This window comes from Micropterus salmoides, unplaced genomic scaffold (genome assembly GCF_014851395.1).
Source record: "Micropterus salmoides isolate LMB-PRFRI ecotype aquatic unplaced genomic scaffold, ASM1485139v1 Ms_hic_scaffold_21, whole genome shotgun sequence".
Classification (NCBI taxonomy): domain Eukaryota; kingdom Metazoa; phylum Chordata; class Actinopteri; order Centrarchiformes; family Centrarchidae; genus Micropterus; species Micropterus salmoides.
In genome coordinates, this window is record NW_024041262.1 from 6,744,456 (window position 1) to 6,758,725 (window position 14,270).

General features: G+C 41.7%; 1 protein-coding gene across 1 annotated transcript in view; it reads right to left on the bottom strand.

Annotated features, from left to right (window-relative positions):
* Window positions 1-1,907: 1,907 nt before the first annotated feature.
* Window positions 1,908-14,270, bottom strand: part of spata20 (spermatogenesis associated 20) — a 55,125-nt gene continuing 42,762 nt past the window's right edge. The window contains exon 16 of the mRNA XM_038735998.1: window positions 1,908-2,876. Within this exon, the coding sequence (XP_038591926.1) occupies window positions 2,682-2,876 (195 nt within the window). The 3' untranslated portion in view covers window positions 1,908-2,681. The remainder of the gene's footprint in view (window positions 2,877-14,270) is intronic.

The following is a 14,270-nucleotide window of genomic DNA, read 5'->3' on the forward strand; positions in this document are numbered from 1 at the left end:
AAAACTCACAAGCTTCACAACATCAATACGGATGTAATCAGTCTGCTAGGAGGAACACATTAAAGTTTGAAACTTGTCAATTCTTGGCACCAGTAGGTGGCGCTATGAGTGGATACTGGCATGTAGATATCTTGCTGCAAAGGGGGGACAAACTCCATATTAATTCCTATGGATTTAGAATGTGATGTTATAAAAGTAATGTGTAGGTGTCCCTGTACTTTTGTCCATATAATGTATATTTCTGACCTATTCAGCCCCTGCAAACAGGGACACACACACAGGTCAGCAGAAATAGCTCTTCCTTGAACTGCATCAAAGGGTGTCAGAGCATTTGCTGCCATGGCACCTAAATTATGGTATGACAAAACATTCTACTCTACTTCTGTATTTCCATTAAGTCAGCTAATAACAAACCCTTTAAAACTTTTTAAAAGTGTTATTTTATATATATTATCCCATTTTGTTTAATGCCTTTTGTTCAGGCACTATGTAATCACATTTTTTTCTGTTTGTATGTTGCTATGAAAAGTGCTCCTCAAATAAAGTAATTATTAATATCTTCACTGATCTGTGACACAGATTACAGCTTCATAATTAGCGGGCCAACAGGTTCACCGGGTTCAGCCACTAATCTCAGCGCTAATTAATATTTAGCTTGTGCACACATCAAAACAATTAGTGCGGAACAATAATGAGAGGAGTGATGGAATTCAAGAAGGGAGGGGGACAACAAATGGTGCGTGTACAGGAGAAGGCTTGAATAAATGAGAAGACGGCAGCTCTAACATGCTTACAGAGCTTCAGTGCAGCAGAGGCACTGAGAGGCAGAGAGACAAGTGCGTGTGACCAAAGATAGAGGGGTCCAACCTGGTAGAAGATGATAGGATGAGACACTGAGGGAGGGAGGGGGGAGATAAGAATGTGGAGGAATTTGGTGGAATTACATGAGAAGAATCGTGACTGTTCATCTGAAATCAAAAAAAAACGTGAGGCCGGGATGCGACGGTGCTAAAACGGAACAGAGTGATCCCTCTCCCTCTCTCCTATGCCTGTCTGTCTCGGTGCCTATATTCCCCCTCTTCGCCCTGTTTTCCTCTTTTTCTCTCTTGGCAATTTCTTCTTCTTTCACAGAAGCAGCCGTCTGCCAAAATGACTTCCCTCGTTCTTGAGGCGACAAGGCCCTCGCCAGATCAGAAAGGGAGAGGAGAGGTGGTGGTGGGGATTGTTGGCACACAAAAGTAGAGCGAGAGAGAGAAAGAAGAGGGAAAGCTAAAGTAAACAAGGGCAGATGTTTTAAGTGTTCTTGGTGAGGTATCCAAAGCTGCCGTGACAGATATATCACATGTGCTGCGTTTCTCCTCCCGCCTATTCTCCTCCTTCGCTTCCAGAGCCCAGAGCTGGACCCTCGGAGACCAAACTCCCTCGCCTCAACATCAGCAGCAGCCCATCTGTCTCTCTCTCTCTTTCCCACACACACTCTCCCATGTGCCCCTTCTCGCTACAACACACAGTGTTTACATTACCTTCATCCAGCCTGCTGGGGGAAGAGGCGAGGAAACGAAAACACAACAGTGGGTTTCTCTCTGTATGATGAGTATTTATAGTACAAAAGAAGAGAAAGACAGACTGCTGGGACACATTCACTCCTTTCCTGCTGCCGTTATCCCATCTTGGACTGAGAGAAAGAACACATCATAAATATGTCAACATGTTGTGTAATTTATTCGTCTAAGTTTTAAAGCAGAAAAAAAAGAAAACACAATCTTAAATCAAGCAACTTTTTCAGGAGTGTTTAAGTGATCCCACTTACAAAGCCTTGTTCCAAGACAACAGTTGTGCACCCAGAGAATAACAACTTCAAACAAAAAAGAAGCAGACATTCAAAAAGATGAAATGGGCACTGCTTATAAAGGAAAATATCTTTATTATTCAGGGTTGTGCGTGTACATGCTGTGTATTTGTTGTTGTCTAAACCTCAAGATAAAAGCCACGAGACATGGGTCTCTGTAGCAGTGGAGGAGAATCCGAGATGAGGGTGAGAGCAGACGGGAAACGGAGGATCTTAAGGGAGCAGCTCGCTCACTGGGAGGTTACTACAAATGAAATCAAATGCACACGCTATAGACTCTTAAAATTTCTGTACATACATACATACTAACCTGCAAACAAACTTTTTTTTTAATACACTGAAACAGACACAGGCTTCCACTGTCAGATCCATGTGACATGAATGTGGGAGCTGGAACACAAGGCTTCTTCATCTGTAATATATTGTCGGTCCAATTCATCCAAGTGGTCATAGTCTGTAGTTTACTTCTGGGCTAACAGTCAAGCCAGGACATTTTGTACAAGTGCTGCATATTTTCAGTAGGTTGCCACTGCTGCATATTTCAAAGGATATTTGTACACCAGAATTTCAGTAAAGCTCCACTGATCATCTGTCTCTGAAAGCCAGCTAAAAAAGACATGAGTTGATATTTGAGGTAATACTTAGCTGGTATTGCTGATAAAGAATAGACTGGAGTTTCAGGTCTGGAATAAAGGATTGAACCTCACATTACTGTAACTATTCCTACCAATGTAGTGAGTCAACTTTTTAGGCATTTGCATTCCTTTATGGCAAATATAAGCTCGGCTAGGGCTGCAGATTGGAGGAGCACAGTCTATGAAGAGGACAGCCTTCATTCTGCCTGCATTTCCGTGGTCCCGTCCAGCAGTAGCCTGCGTAGTTCCTGGGGGTCAGTGACAGGAAGAGAACAGGTATAGTCCTGGCAGACGTAGGCCGTGGCGACACCGCCCTGTTGGGACATGGAGGAGAGGACAGGCAGACGCTGGCACAGGAAACTGTCTGCATCATCTTCAATGAGCATCAAGACCTGCCAGAGAGGGAAGGAGAGAAAAAATAGCAGATAAGGGTTGGGGGGGGGGGGGGTCAGTTTAACATGTCAAAAATAAACTTTCTTATTTTGCTTATTTGCCTTTACATATAGAGCCCTAAAACAGCTGAAAGGCAGAAAAGAGTTGTCAAATGAGACAAAAATAAAACGGATTAAACAAATAAATAAATTGCTAGTAAATAGAGTTTAAAAAATACACAGCTTTATACTTTTTTTGACCACCAGTTGATAAAATAAATCTAAACTTCATTTATTTTACTTTTAATTTATCATTAACTAGCTTGTTTTATTTTTCAAAAAAGTTAGTTGCTAACGCACATTACTGGTGTAGTGTTTAGTCTAAGTGTTAAGACTGGTTTATTTTACCTATGAGAAAAGATACATTAAGTCAGACACATCTACAACATGTTAATGATTTCACAACAGTGTGGCCCTTGATAAAAACAAGAAACATAAACTTAAGATGAAGATAATATCAGAGAGAGTATGGTATATCTAGCATTGTTAAGTACTGAATGCTTTAGCTGCAGTTGCAAAAGGTTATGCATCGATGCTACAGCAGTGATTGATTGGATTAACAGTACATGCATTGGCTAGTGTGGTTTAATTAAGAAAGTTAGCTGCAGCTAACTTAAAATACTGATATATTATGGAATACTGATATTAGCATAGGACAATTTGAAATGTTGTGTGGGTAATTTTCTTTAAAATGAAGTAGTTATTTAAATTATAAGATAAACAGATAGAGTCAAATAAGGTTCATGTATTTTATTCAACTGACTGATGGTGTTTTCTTGCCAGTTTTAGGGCTCCATACTATAAATCTGCTTTTGTTAGTTTAGTTTTCTACAGTTGTTTCTGTATGGACTAGCCAATATGCATGCATTTTGTTTCCACAGTCGCTGTAAGTAGAATGGAGATGCATTGCATTTATAATTTGCAGTTAATAAGCTAAATGGGTTTGTGGCTAGCTCTAGAGATGGTTTGAGGGACTGGATTGGATAGTTTGTTGTTTTTTTCCTCTATTCAGCAGTAGCTCAGTTACTAAAGCTATATCCACAGTATACGTTTTTGAAATGATCTCCGTCCACACCAGCATTTTAGCTGCAAGTGATCTCCATCCATAGTAAAACCGCTGAAAACGTCCCATTAACATACACTGGGTGTGTGCATGCCGGTGTAAACAGGAAGCAGACTGTCTACTCCGCAGTTGTAGAAGATTTGAGGATAGAAGAGTTGCTAGCAAAGACATCAAGCTCAGTAATGCTTGTAATTCCGTATCCAGGTTGCACTCACTACTGTTAGTCCAGACTGATGCTGTATGCTATCTTCCGGAAAGGGATCATGTGGCCATGACTGATGGCCACATCAGGAAGCCAAATGTGAGTGTCTATGTTATCGTCTCCAAAGTAAAATTCACATCTTGAAACGTTTTTTGGATCAGTGGAGCTTCTCAGAAAAGGAGCAACTCCCAACTGGGATAGTGATCATTTCTGTTTTTTAATACTATAACTTATACAAACACACATACACTTCACACAAACCAACACCTCAAAACTAAAAGAGAATGGTGTGTGGATGCATATGTTCACATCCAAATAACTCATTTAAATATGGGAAAAACTATTGACAGGTGTGTGAATGTGGCTAAAGGTGACAAAACAGAGGATGAGATTGCCTGTCTTTGAATCTGCTTATGTTGTTGTGTGTGTGTGTGTGTGTGTGTGTGTGTGTGTGTGTGTGTGTGTGTCGGTGCTCTTGGACAGGCAGCAGAGTGAAGTTAAAGAGGGCTGCCCTGTCTGTCCCTAAGGCAGCTTCCTGTCAAACACGTGTCATTTCCTCCTGGCCCCGCACCACCCGTGCTTCACAGTGGAGCGAGAGGGATGACAACATAAACATCGAGCACAGACAGAAGTGATAAAAGGAGGGAGAGGAGGGGGTAGACAGAAAGACAGAATGAGGGGAGGGGTCCGGTGATACATCTCGTCTCAGATGAAGTTCTGCCGGAGACGACTGACATGTATGTTGGCGTATGGTGGACTGAAGCTCAATCAGAACGCTTTAAAGGGTACGAAAATACTGATGACTGGAGGCTCGACTGATTATCAGATCCAGACACAATGCAGGACATGTCCATCATGTTAATACACCTTGCTGTATACACACTTTTAAAAAGCGATATGCCCTAATACTATATTCTAAACCTCAACATTTTGTCCACGTGTGAAGACAAACGAGAATTAACTCACTCAAATTTTTATGTTTTTATATTTATTTTTTATTTCTTCCGTCATCCGTTTGACACTGCCTGTCACAGCCGTTAAAAGAAATGGTTTAATTTTTCTTTGTATGTGAGGTTAAGTGAGCATATATTTTGGTTAGGGTTATATTTTGGTAGTTAAGTTTAATATGAATTTGTATATTATACTTTAGCAGGCATTTGTTTTTTTTATATTAAAGAGACTGGTCAGGTAATAGCCCTCATTTAGCTATTTGGGCGCAGGTAAGTTTCCAGGAAATGTTGGGAACAGAGGCCATGATCACAATTTAACCAATTTTTATGTCATAAATGATATTTCCAGATCATTGCTTTATTAGGTTAATTTTGAACAATGTCTGGAACATTTTTGAGTGGGTTAAATGAGTTATTGAGTTCAAATTCTGTGCCCCCAGCCTTTAATGTCGAAAAGCCAAATCAAGCAATCATTGTCGAACATGCAAAATGAACACATCTAAGCAAGACATGAATTTAATGGAAACATAATTATAGTCCGATCTACTCACCTGCTCTAATGATGGGGCAGTGATATTATAAGCCTGTTGAGACTGGTGATCTGCTGCAAACATTGCCCGGTTTATGTTAACGTGCTCATGGCTGGATTGGGAAACCCTGGGTTGACTTACCGAATTGGTAACCAGCGCTGTGCATAGGGCTGTCGCGATAACCACAAAATTGAAATACTGGTCAAGCCAACTGCAGAGGATGGCAAGCACCACAACAACCGCAATTCTCATATTATACACTTCAGGGCGTGTTAAATTAATAAATGAGTGCTTCAAAAGTTCCACAACCCAAACTCTGAAGCTGTAATTGTTGCCGTGTTTTGTGTTGTTTTACTGTTTATTTTAAAGGTTAGCTAACTTGCCGTTAGCATATTGCGTGGCTAATGTGGCTAGCACACTCGGCGATGTTGGACTAATGTTGTGATCCTGAGGGACAGTCCAGAGAAACTGTGGACAGTAAGCCTCATTTGAATCTCACTAACTAAGGAGCGTAGTGTGTCGGAAGCCTGGAGCTGTTTTTCATGTTGCTTTCTGTGGTGTTAATGTTACAACAACGCAGTGGTAAGTAGCAGACAGTCATTATGCTCCACACCGGCGCGTGTGTATGTGTATGCTGCTGTATGTAAATTGACTTTATAGACATGCCCTGAGGGTAATGATATAGCTACGTCTGAAAAAGACACGGTCAAACTACAAAAAGGAGTTTGCTTGGCAATGTTGTTAACTAGCACGCAGCAGCTAGCTTGCTCAGACCATAAAGCTTCTGTTAGCGGCTCACTGTGCAGTGAGGTGACAGATACAGACACTCTTACTCTGCTATATGGCAACAAATTACTTCATTGATGAAAAATGCGATAATACCACATACCACGCTGTTGAGCCCCAACATATTGCCGCGGTGGAAATTACTTCACCGCGACAGCCCTAGCTGTGCGACCGCTTAGCCTGATCGCGGTTTTTACGGCTAGTGAAGCCAGATAACAAAAAGATATCCTGGGTATCTTGAACTTACGCTTGTTTTTTCACCTGCTGTGTGGTCAGTACAGACTGAAATTATCTCATCAAAAAATTTCAAATGATATTATGTGGGTAAACGTGGGGCTCTAAGACACGTTAGTGTAAGTTCAAATTGTGACTTTTTGGTTACAAGTTTGGTCCTCAGCCTACCCAGTACAACTGCACCAAACCCATTCATACCAAGCCATGTACAGGTAGCTGGAAGAGACGGCAGTGTCAGGTACCCCTAAAGCCTTGAATATACTTCAAAGCGGAAGTGTACAAGGACAGCTGCGGACACCAAGGACATGGACTACTTTTGTTTATACTACTCTCTGGAGTCAATTTGGCGGACTCGTTCCACACATGCACAGTAGATCGGTTGGTGCCCTGGTAGAGTAGTGGGTCATAAAAAACGGGAGGCACGCAGCTGTCCGCACAGAGCCTAAGCATTACATTTTATTCAACACACGGACCCTCGCAGTCCCTTGCATACTCACAGATGAGGAAAGTATAACACTTGCTTAATTCTGTATGCTCCCGCCTTCACCCTGTTTCTAGCCTTGGCCATTAGACAACAATGTCCATTAGAGCAGACACTCCTCTGTGCCCTGCAGGACTGCCAACCAGCATTCACCCACGCCAACATGTAGAACTGTTTGCATCCTCTTCATCCTTCCTCAATGAGCCTCGTGTCCTCATTCAATGGGCGTCTCAATGCGCCCCAAGTGCTCCACTCCACCATTTAGATGCTCATTTGTGCCGGTTAGACATCTGCACTTCTAATGACAAAAAAAACTATCAATGGGTCCTGCTGCTTCTCTCCTGCCATTAAAGACCGTCTCCGGAGCGGTCTCTATTAGATCACTTCATCATCTCCTCCTTAGGGAATGCCGTCCTGTCTCATCTTATTCTCTACAGTGAGGCTGAAACACCTGTTAGACGCAGCTCAGGGTATACAAACTATGGATTCACACAGAGCGCTGTAGAGGGTTTGGCTGTAAACATTTTGGCATTAACATACACACACACACACAGGGGAAGACTTGCATGGAGTGTAATGGAATGTGGTCATAATGGTGTGACCGTTGCTATGGAGACAGGAGGAGGATTTCCCATCCAAGCTGAACCTTTTCCTCTCTGTACCGACTCTTCTTTGTGCTTGTCAGCTTCATGCAGTCACTCCCTGGGCCCTCCACACGCCCTCCACGCTAAGGTCACGCTGTAGTCTGTCTGTGTCACAACAACACTATCTGCACGCACCCCTGGGGACCGGACAGGATGAGTGTGTGTGTGTGTGTTTGTGTGCGTGAAGAGTGATGGAGAAAGAGAGCAACAGACAGAGACAGACTATGTGTGAACCTATATATACAAGGCTTGTGAATGTGATGTGTGGTCCTGGTTCTGCAAAATATGTGTGTGTGTGTGTGTGTGTGTAGCTGTAGCAGACAGCACAGTTGGCTACACATGTGAGCACAGTAAAACTCCCACAGGGTTAATCCCTTCATACACTGGGCAACCCTGAAACACACACACACACACACACACACACACACACACGTTAAATGTCCCTACACTGACAGCTCCCTCCCACTCTTCCTCTCTCACTCTCTCACTGCCAAACCAGTCGAGCTCAGACACTTTAAAAGAACAGAGCATACCTGTGTTGACAGTAACACACATCTTCGGCAACCATTTTAATGATTCCTCTCCCCTCAGTTTCTAACACTAGCTAGTATGCACACGACTCATGGGCCGACCACTATCAGCACGCTAGAGCCAATCAAACACAATGAACCCACCAAACACACACTTCTGAGAGCCGCTGTCGCACCTGAGGACGGGTGAACAGCGATGTGTGCAAGCAAGCGTGAGGAGATTTACTTCCTCCAGCCTTCTCATTTTGTTTACTTTCTCTCTCACACACACACACAGACACACACACACACACACGAAGGGACCTGCTCAGTCATCATAATAACCTGACATCTGGACCTCCGCCCCGGGACAGAAAACAGACAGACACATTCACGTGGACATAAAATTTGGGCGATGGAGGGAGGCGGTGCAGCGGGACCACATGAGCCGCACACACTGTCAGTGATCCGTTCACACCAACCGCTTCATTCGCTCAACTGAATATTCACCAGGAGAGAGTGGATGGGGAGGAGGGTGAGGCGAGAGCACTGGAGGGAAAATAAATTAGGCTGTTTGAAAGGAGGGAAGAAGGCAGAGAAACTAAAGGAATTAAATACATAGAGGCAGAATAAAGACAGGGCACGAGGGCTCAGTGAATCTCAATAAAAATCTGTAAAACTATTAGAAAGTTATGGAAAATAAATTGGGAAACTGTTTATTGGTGCTGTAACCACAAGTGAACGACCCGAATAAAACATAAAAATCAAGCCAAAATCCAAGAGGGATAGATTCAATTGAATAAATGGCATGGCAAAAACCTCTGATGCAGATCCATTTATATTGTCTCAAGTTATATATGATGCTAGTGCTCAACTCTGCTTCGACCCTACTAACTGCAAATGTGATGACCATGGTGATGAAAATAAAACAGTAATTAGAACAAGGTGTTTCTAACCAGCCCAACCAAACTCATTTATCTCCCGTAAACGTCCAGCGCTCTACTCACAAGTAAAGAGTAAAACTCTCACGCAATAACATATCAGAAATAATATGCGTTATCTCCAACCCAGCTTTCATACAAGCCATGTCTTCATTAATTTGTGTTGTGTTGCAAATGGAATTCTAAACGCAATTATTTCTCTGTTATTATCCACATCTTTCATTTCTACCTTTGTAAGCATTTGAGGAACACAGCGTTTTTGTTTTGTATGTTACTGTTTTGCCCTTTCTCTGTTCCTTCCCTGTGATATTTTGTCTTGCACTACACTAAACCAAGTTGCTGTTATTGAGCATAAAAAAGGTCACATGGGTTATTTTAAATGTCAAAAATCCTTCTTATATGCAGTTTCACAAAAACACTTTGATTGAAACCTACACACACACACACACACACAAAGCCACAGATTCACTCGCGTGTCTTCCGACCTGAGCGAAGAGTGAGTGGGCGAGCTTGTTCCGGTGGTGTGCTCTGTCCTTTGTCATGCTGAGCATCAGTTTTCAGCTGCAGACGGTCCCCACAGGACCCTCTCCACTAAATCACCAGTGTCTGCAGTGACGCGTGAGGATGCCTTGGTGTCTCAGCAGAATTAACGGCCCCTGTCCTCGATCAGGCCCCTGACACCTACGACACACTTCATCAGCTTGTGTTGCATTTAAGATGAAAGGGAATTCTCATTTGCTAAAGTCATAAAAGTCACAGCAAGTTAAAAATGTTAAGGAGATCAAATCTGACATATGGGCGTTATAAAGACATGGCCAGATGTCTTAAACTATCCCACATGGGAAAGACTTTAAGTAAAGGTTATGCCAACAGGTAGTACAGTGGATGGAAAAGTATTACTGTAGGTATTTTTACAAATACATCTACACCATCAACCCTGCAACCTTGCCAAAGGTTGACCAATCCCTGTTTATTGTATCCTGTATGTTTTATACAAGCACAGCGACGTTAGCTTGGCAATTAGCCAAATGTTAAAAACAAGCTAAATAGAAAGCTGTCTGTCTGGAGCACAGACTGGTCTGTAGTCTTAAAATCTGGCACATTGTTGTAAACTCAGCTGCTGGCTGAGACAAACCAGCCGCTCCTCCTTCTGCCAGGTAACGTTACCTGCAGGCAGTGAATAACGGCAGAGAGGAGGAGTACGAGGAACGACTGATGAGTTTTTTATTCTTCCTAAACGTCACTCAGTATTATGATGTCAGACATTGAGTTTATTTGCTGTTGTAAACATTAATGTTGCTGCTTGAGAAACAACAGTTTTATTTAAAATATTAAATTTTAATCCTATAATTAATTTAAAAACAACCAGGCAGTTAATATGCAGACTTCAATATTTGTTTATTTATTGCAAGTCATATGTCATCTCAATATATAACAATGTTATTGCACATGCCTTCCTCATGCCGTTGGGTCTGGTCCAAATAACCGTCACTAAATAATAGTAAAGTATCAATAGTGGTATCCATAAAGACTCGGATCGTTAAGCAGTCTCAATAATGGTATCAATATCAATAAAGATTAACGACCCCCATCCCTACTCCCATTGTTTCTTTAACTGGTATAATGGATGGCTTAAAGTTAGGCTTGACAAGGTTCTCTGAAATGAAGAATTCCTAAAGCCATTCCCCTCTACATGTTACCAAAAAGATGAAATTTCAGTTGCATGCCTGCATTTAAATTGTGCAGTATAATGTTGGCACCATCAAGTAACCTACAGGTTTAAAATAAAACTGCAAAGAAAAGCCCTGTGATCGAGGTTTATCATGCTTATATGCTTTTGCATCACCAATGTGTAAAATATAGGGAGAGACGGGCTCAATCACCAGTTTACCAGGAAACAAAGACAAAAGCTGTTAAAATATCTGGGCCATATGCAAAAAACAAAACACACAATGTCGCTGTGTTGGGTTACTGTGTTGAACTGGGCTGGCTGTCCTCTGACAGGCTCTGAGCTGATGCATTTCTTGGTGTGTGGCTGCTTCAGACTGCGATTGACTGCTTAGTTCAACACTAACCGTGAAAATCTGAATGGCCGGTTTAAATGTCCTAAATATAGACTATATTCTGCATCCTGATATCTGATTTAAAAGTCTGGTAAACAATCCGACACTGTTTATTCATGGGGAAACCATGAGTGTGCGTTGGCACATTCAAGAGAAAAAGAGTCGTGTATTCACACCTATAGCCTGTTGTGTCTTGGAAATATTAACGGCTGCCTGTAGGAAGGTCTGGCAGATGGCTTGTGGGATGGTCTGATGAACGACTTCACTTTACTCAGGGCTTAAACCTTCTTTATGTTCACAGTGGAAATCCAGCATTCCTCTGATAAATTATGATGCACCATGACGCACACTGATGCACTTCTCTGCGATCTCACAGAAAGGCTGCGCTCATTAATCGCTCTTTATTGTTTATTTCACCAGGCGACTGCATGACCATAAAACGGATATTTGATGGATGTCTCAGTCGGCAGAGCGGGAGTTTAGATCTTCACAAGAATGAGCTGAAAATGTATTTTGGAACATAAGCAGCCATTTTTGTAATTGTAGATTTAACGAGTCATGCAACAAAGAAGCAATAGTGGCGAATCAAACTGTAAGAATGCATCCCATTGTTTTACTAATGGCCCATTAGCGCAACCTTCACAGGAACAGGGACACCCAGGTCCTGCAAAATAGGCACACACACTTAAATTAACCAATGTGGACTGATAAGCATTTTATTTATAATAAAATAAATGACTGATATAAAACAGATGACTGATAAAGTGTGTAAACCTTCCAACTCACTGCAATATAGCCTTGACAAAAAGTTAAAAAACAATCTCCATAAAAATGAAAATTCCTGCCCAGACAGAATTTATCAGCCGTCTCACCATCGCCCCCACTTCTTTCAGCTTCCAGCTTGCTGCTGCAAATCCTTATTTTGTATTCCCAACCCTGTCTAACAAAATCAGCATAAATACAGGTTAACCTTTTGACTGACACATGGCTTACTGAACTTCTACGATTCTCCAAACCCCATTTGTATATGTAAAAGACTGGCTGAAGACTCAGTAAGGACTGATATTAGGCATATGGATGCGTTTCATTAATTGCACTTTAAATATGCACAGGAAGAGTAGAACTACATAGTTTTAATGTATTAATTATCCCATATTTATAGTTTTTGCCACCATGCCGCTCCAAATCATAAATACAAAGATGAATCAGATCAGATGTTATTGCCTGATATGTATATGAAGTCACATTTATAGTCATGTAGGAGTCTATAAGGGGACTTTCTCGAGGCAGGTGTGGCACCGTTAAATATCAAAACACTCTTAAGTTACTGTTGTGAATGGTTAAAGAGTTATAACCAAAAGCTTTAAAAATATCCTGGTAATAGTTCGATAAGGGTGGAACAACAGATGATAAAAGTGTGTGAGCTCAGATCACTCGTGGACTGAATATCCTGACTCAAATGTCATCCAAGCTGGTGCGCCACGACCATCTGACACACTCCACGTGAACGTAGTTTATGGCAACAGCTGTGTGATTGGCTATATTGGCACTTTAAATGAGTGACTGCTGAGGCAGACCACGGGTTACTAAGCCCATTAAACCACCATAAAGTCTCCTCCTGCTCTCTGTGATAACCTACACCGTGTTTCAGTACAGCAGAATTCACAAATCTAGTTGATCTTATTTACAGGTTTTTCCTTTTCTGTTGTCCAACAACGAAGCAAGTAAGAAATAGATGGAAACAGATTTGGTCACGGCTCATAAATACTACCTGTTTTATACCTTTATATCATTCAACTCAGGCTTTCGTTTCATTGTTCATTCAAAACGCTTTACTTTTTTTGCCTTTACTTTGAAAGAACAGCTAAAGAAAGAGACAGGAAATGTGGGAGAGAGGGGATGACATGCAGATAGAATCGAACCTGGGCTGCTGCGGTAAGGCCTTGTACCTGGTGCGCGTGCTCTACCAGGTGAGCTTCAAAACGCTTTTCAGCTCTAACTGTTCTGGGGAACAGTACCAGTATTTATCCCTGTGAGCCGACTTCAGCATAGTGCAGGGCCACTACTTAAAGGCTCAATTTGTAAGTTTTAGTGGCATCTAGAGGAGAGGGATGCGAACAGTAACTCACGTTGCATTCACATGCTCCTAGGGTGATCCCATTTCCCAAGACATCTACTTCGATCTACATGGCCAGCAAACTAGCCGTTATAACCATGTTGCAAATTACATGTTTGCAAAATATGCAAGACGAGATTTTGTACAAATCAAAGTTCGGTATACTTCTTTATGTCCCATGTATACTTTATTTCTCTTTTTGCAATAACGATTTAAGGGGGAAAATAAGATTCTGATTATTCCAACACCACATGAATGCACCATCAGTCACCGCTCACCCCTCCTTTTCCAAGAGCGCAGTAAAAGCTACGGTGAGCGTGTCGTGCTTAATAATACGTGTGGTCCTCCATTTGTCCAATTTCTCTTCTTTTCTTACTTATAATAAACCAGTGTACTACTTCTACTACTACACTACTACTACTAACGTTACTCGTTCTTCATCTTCATCGTACATATTCAACTTAGTGATGAAACGCGCTCTGTAGAGCTGTTTGACCGTTTAGGCTACAGTAGAAACATAGCAGCGCAACAAGGGGACGTCCAGGTAAGGGGACCCGCTTTGCATGTAGATAGAAATGGCTCATTCTAAGATAAAAAAAACGTAACGGTTCATTATGCAAGGTCTTTATACACCACTGTAAACATAGTTATGTATATTATATTGCATTTCTGTCAAAAGATCATCCTAAATATTACACAGTGAACCTTTAAATGAGGTTGGCTGATATTAGTGCATATCGATATTTGTATCAGCCTCACAAATCCTGTAGCGGTGCAACTCTTAATTGGGCTGGACATTCACAGGCTTGAGCTATGGAAGTGATTAGACGTTATTG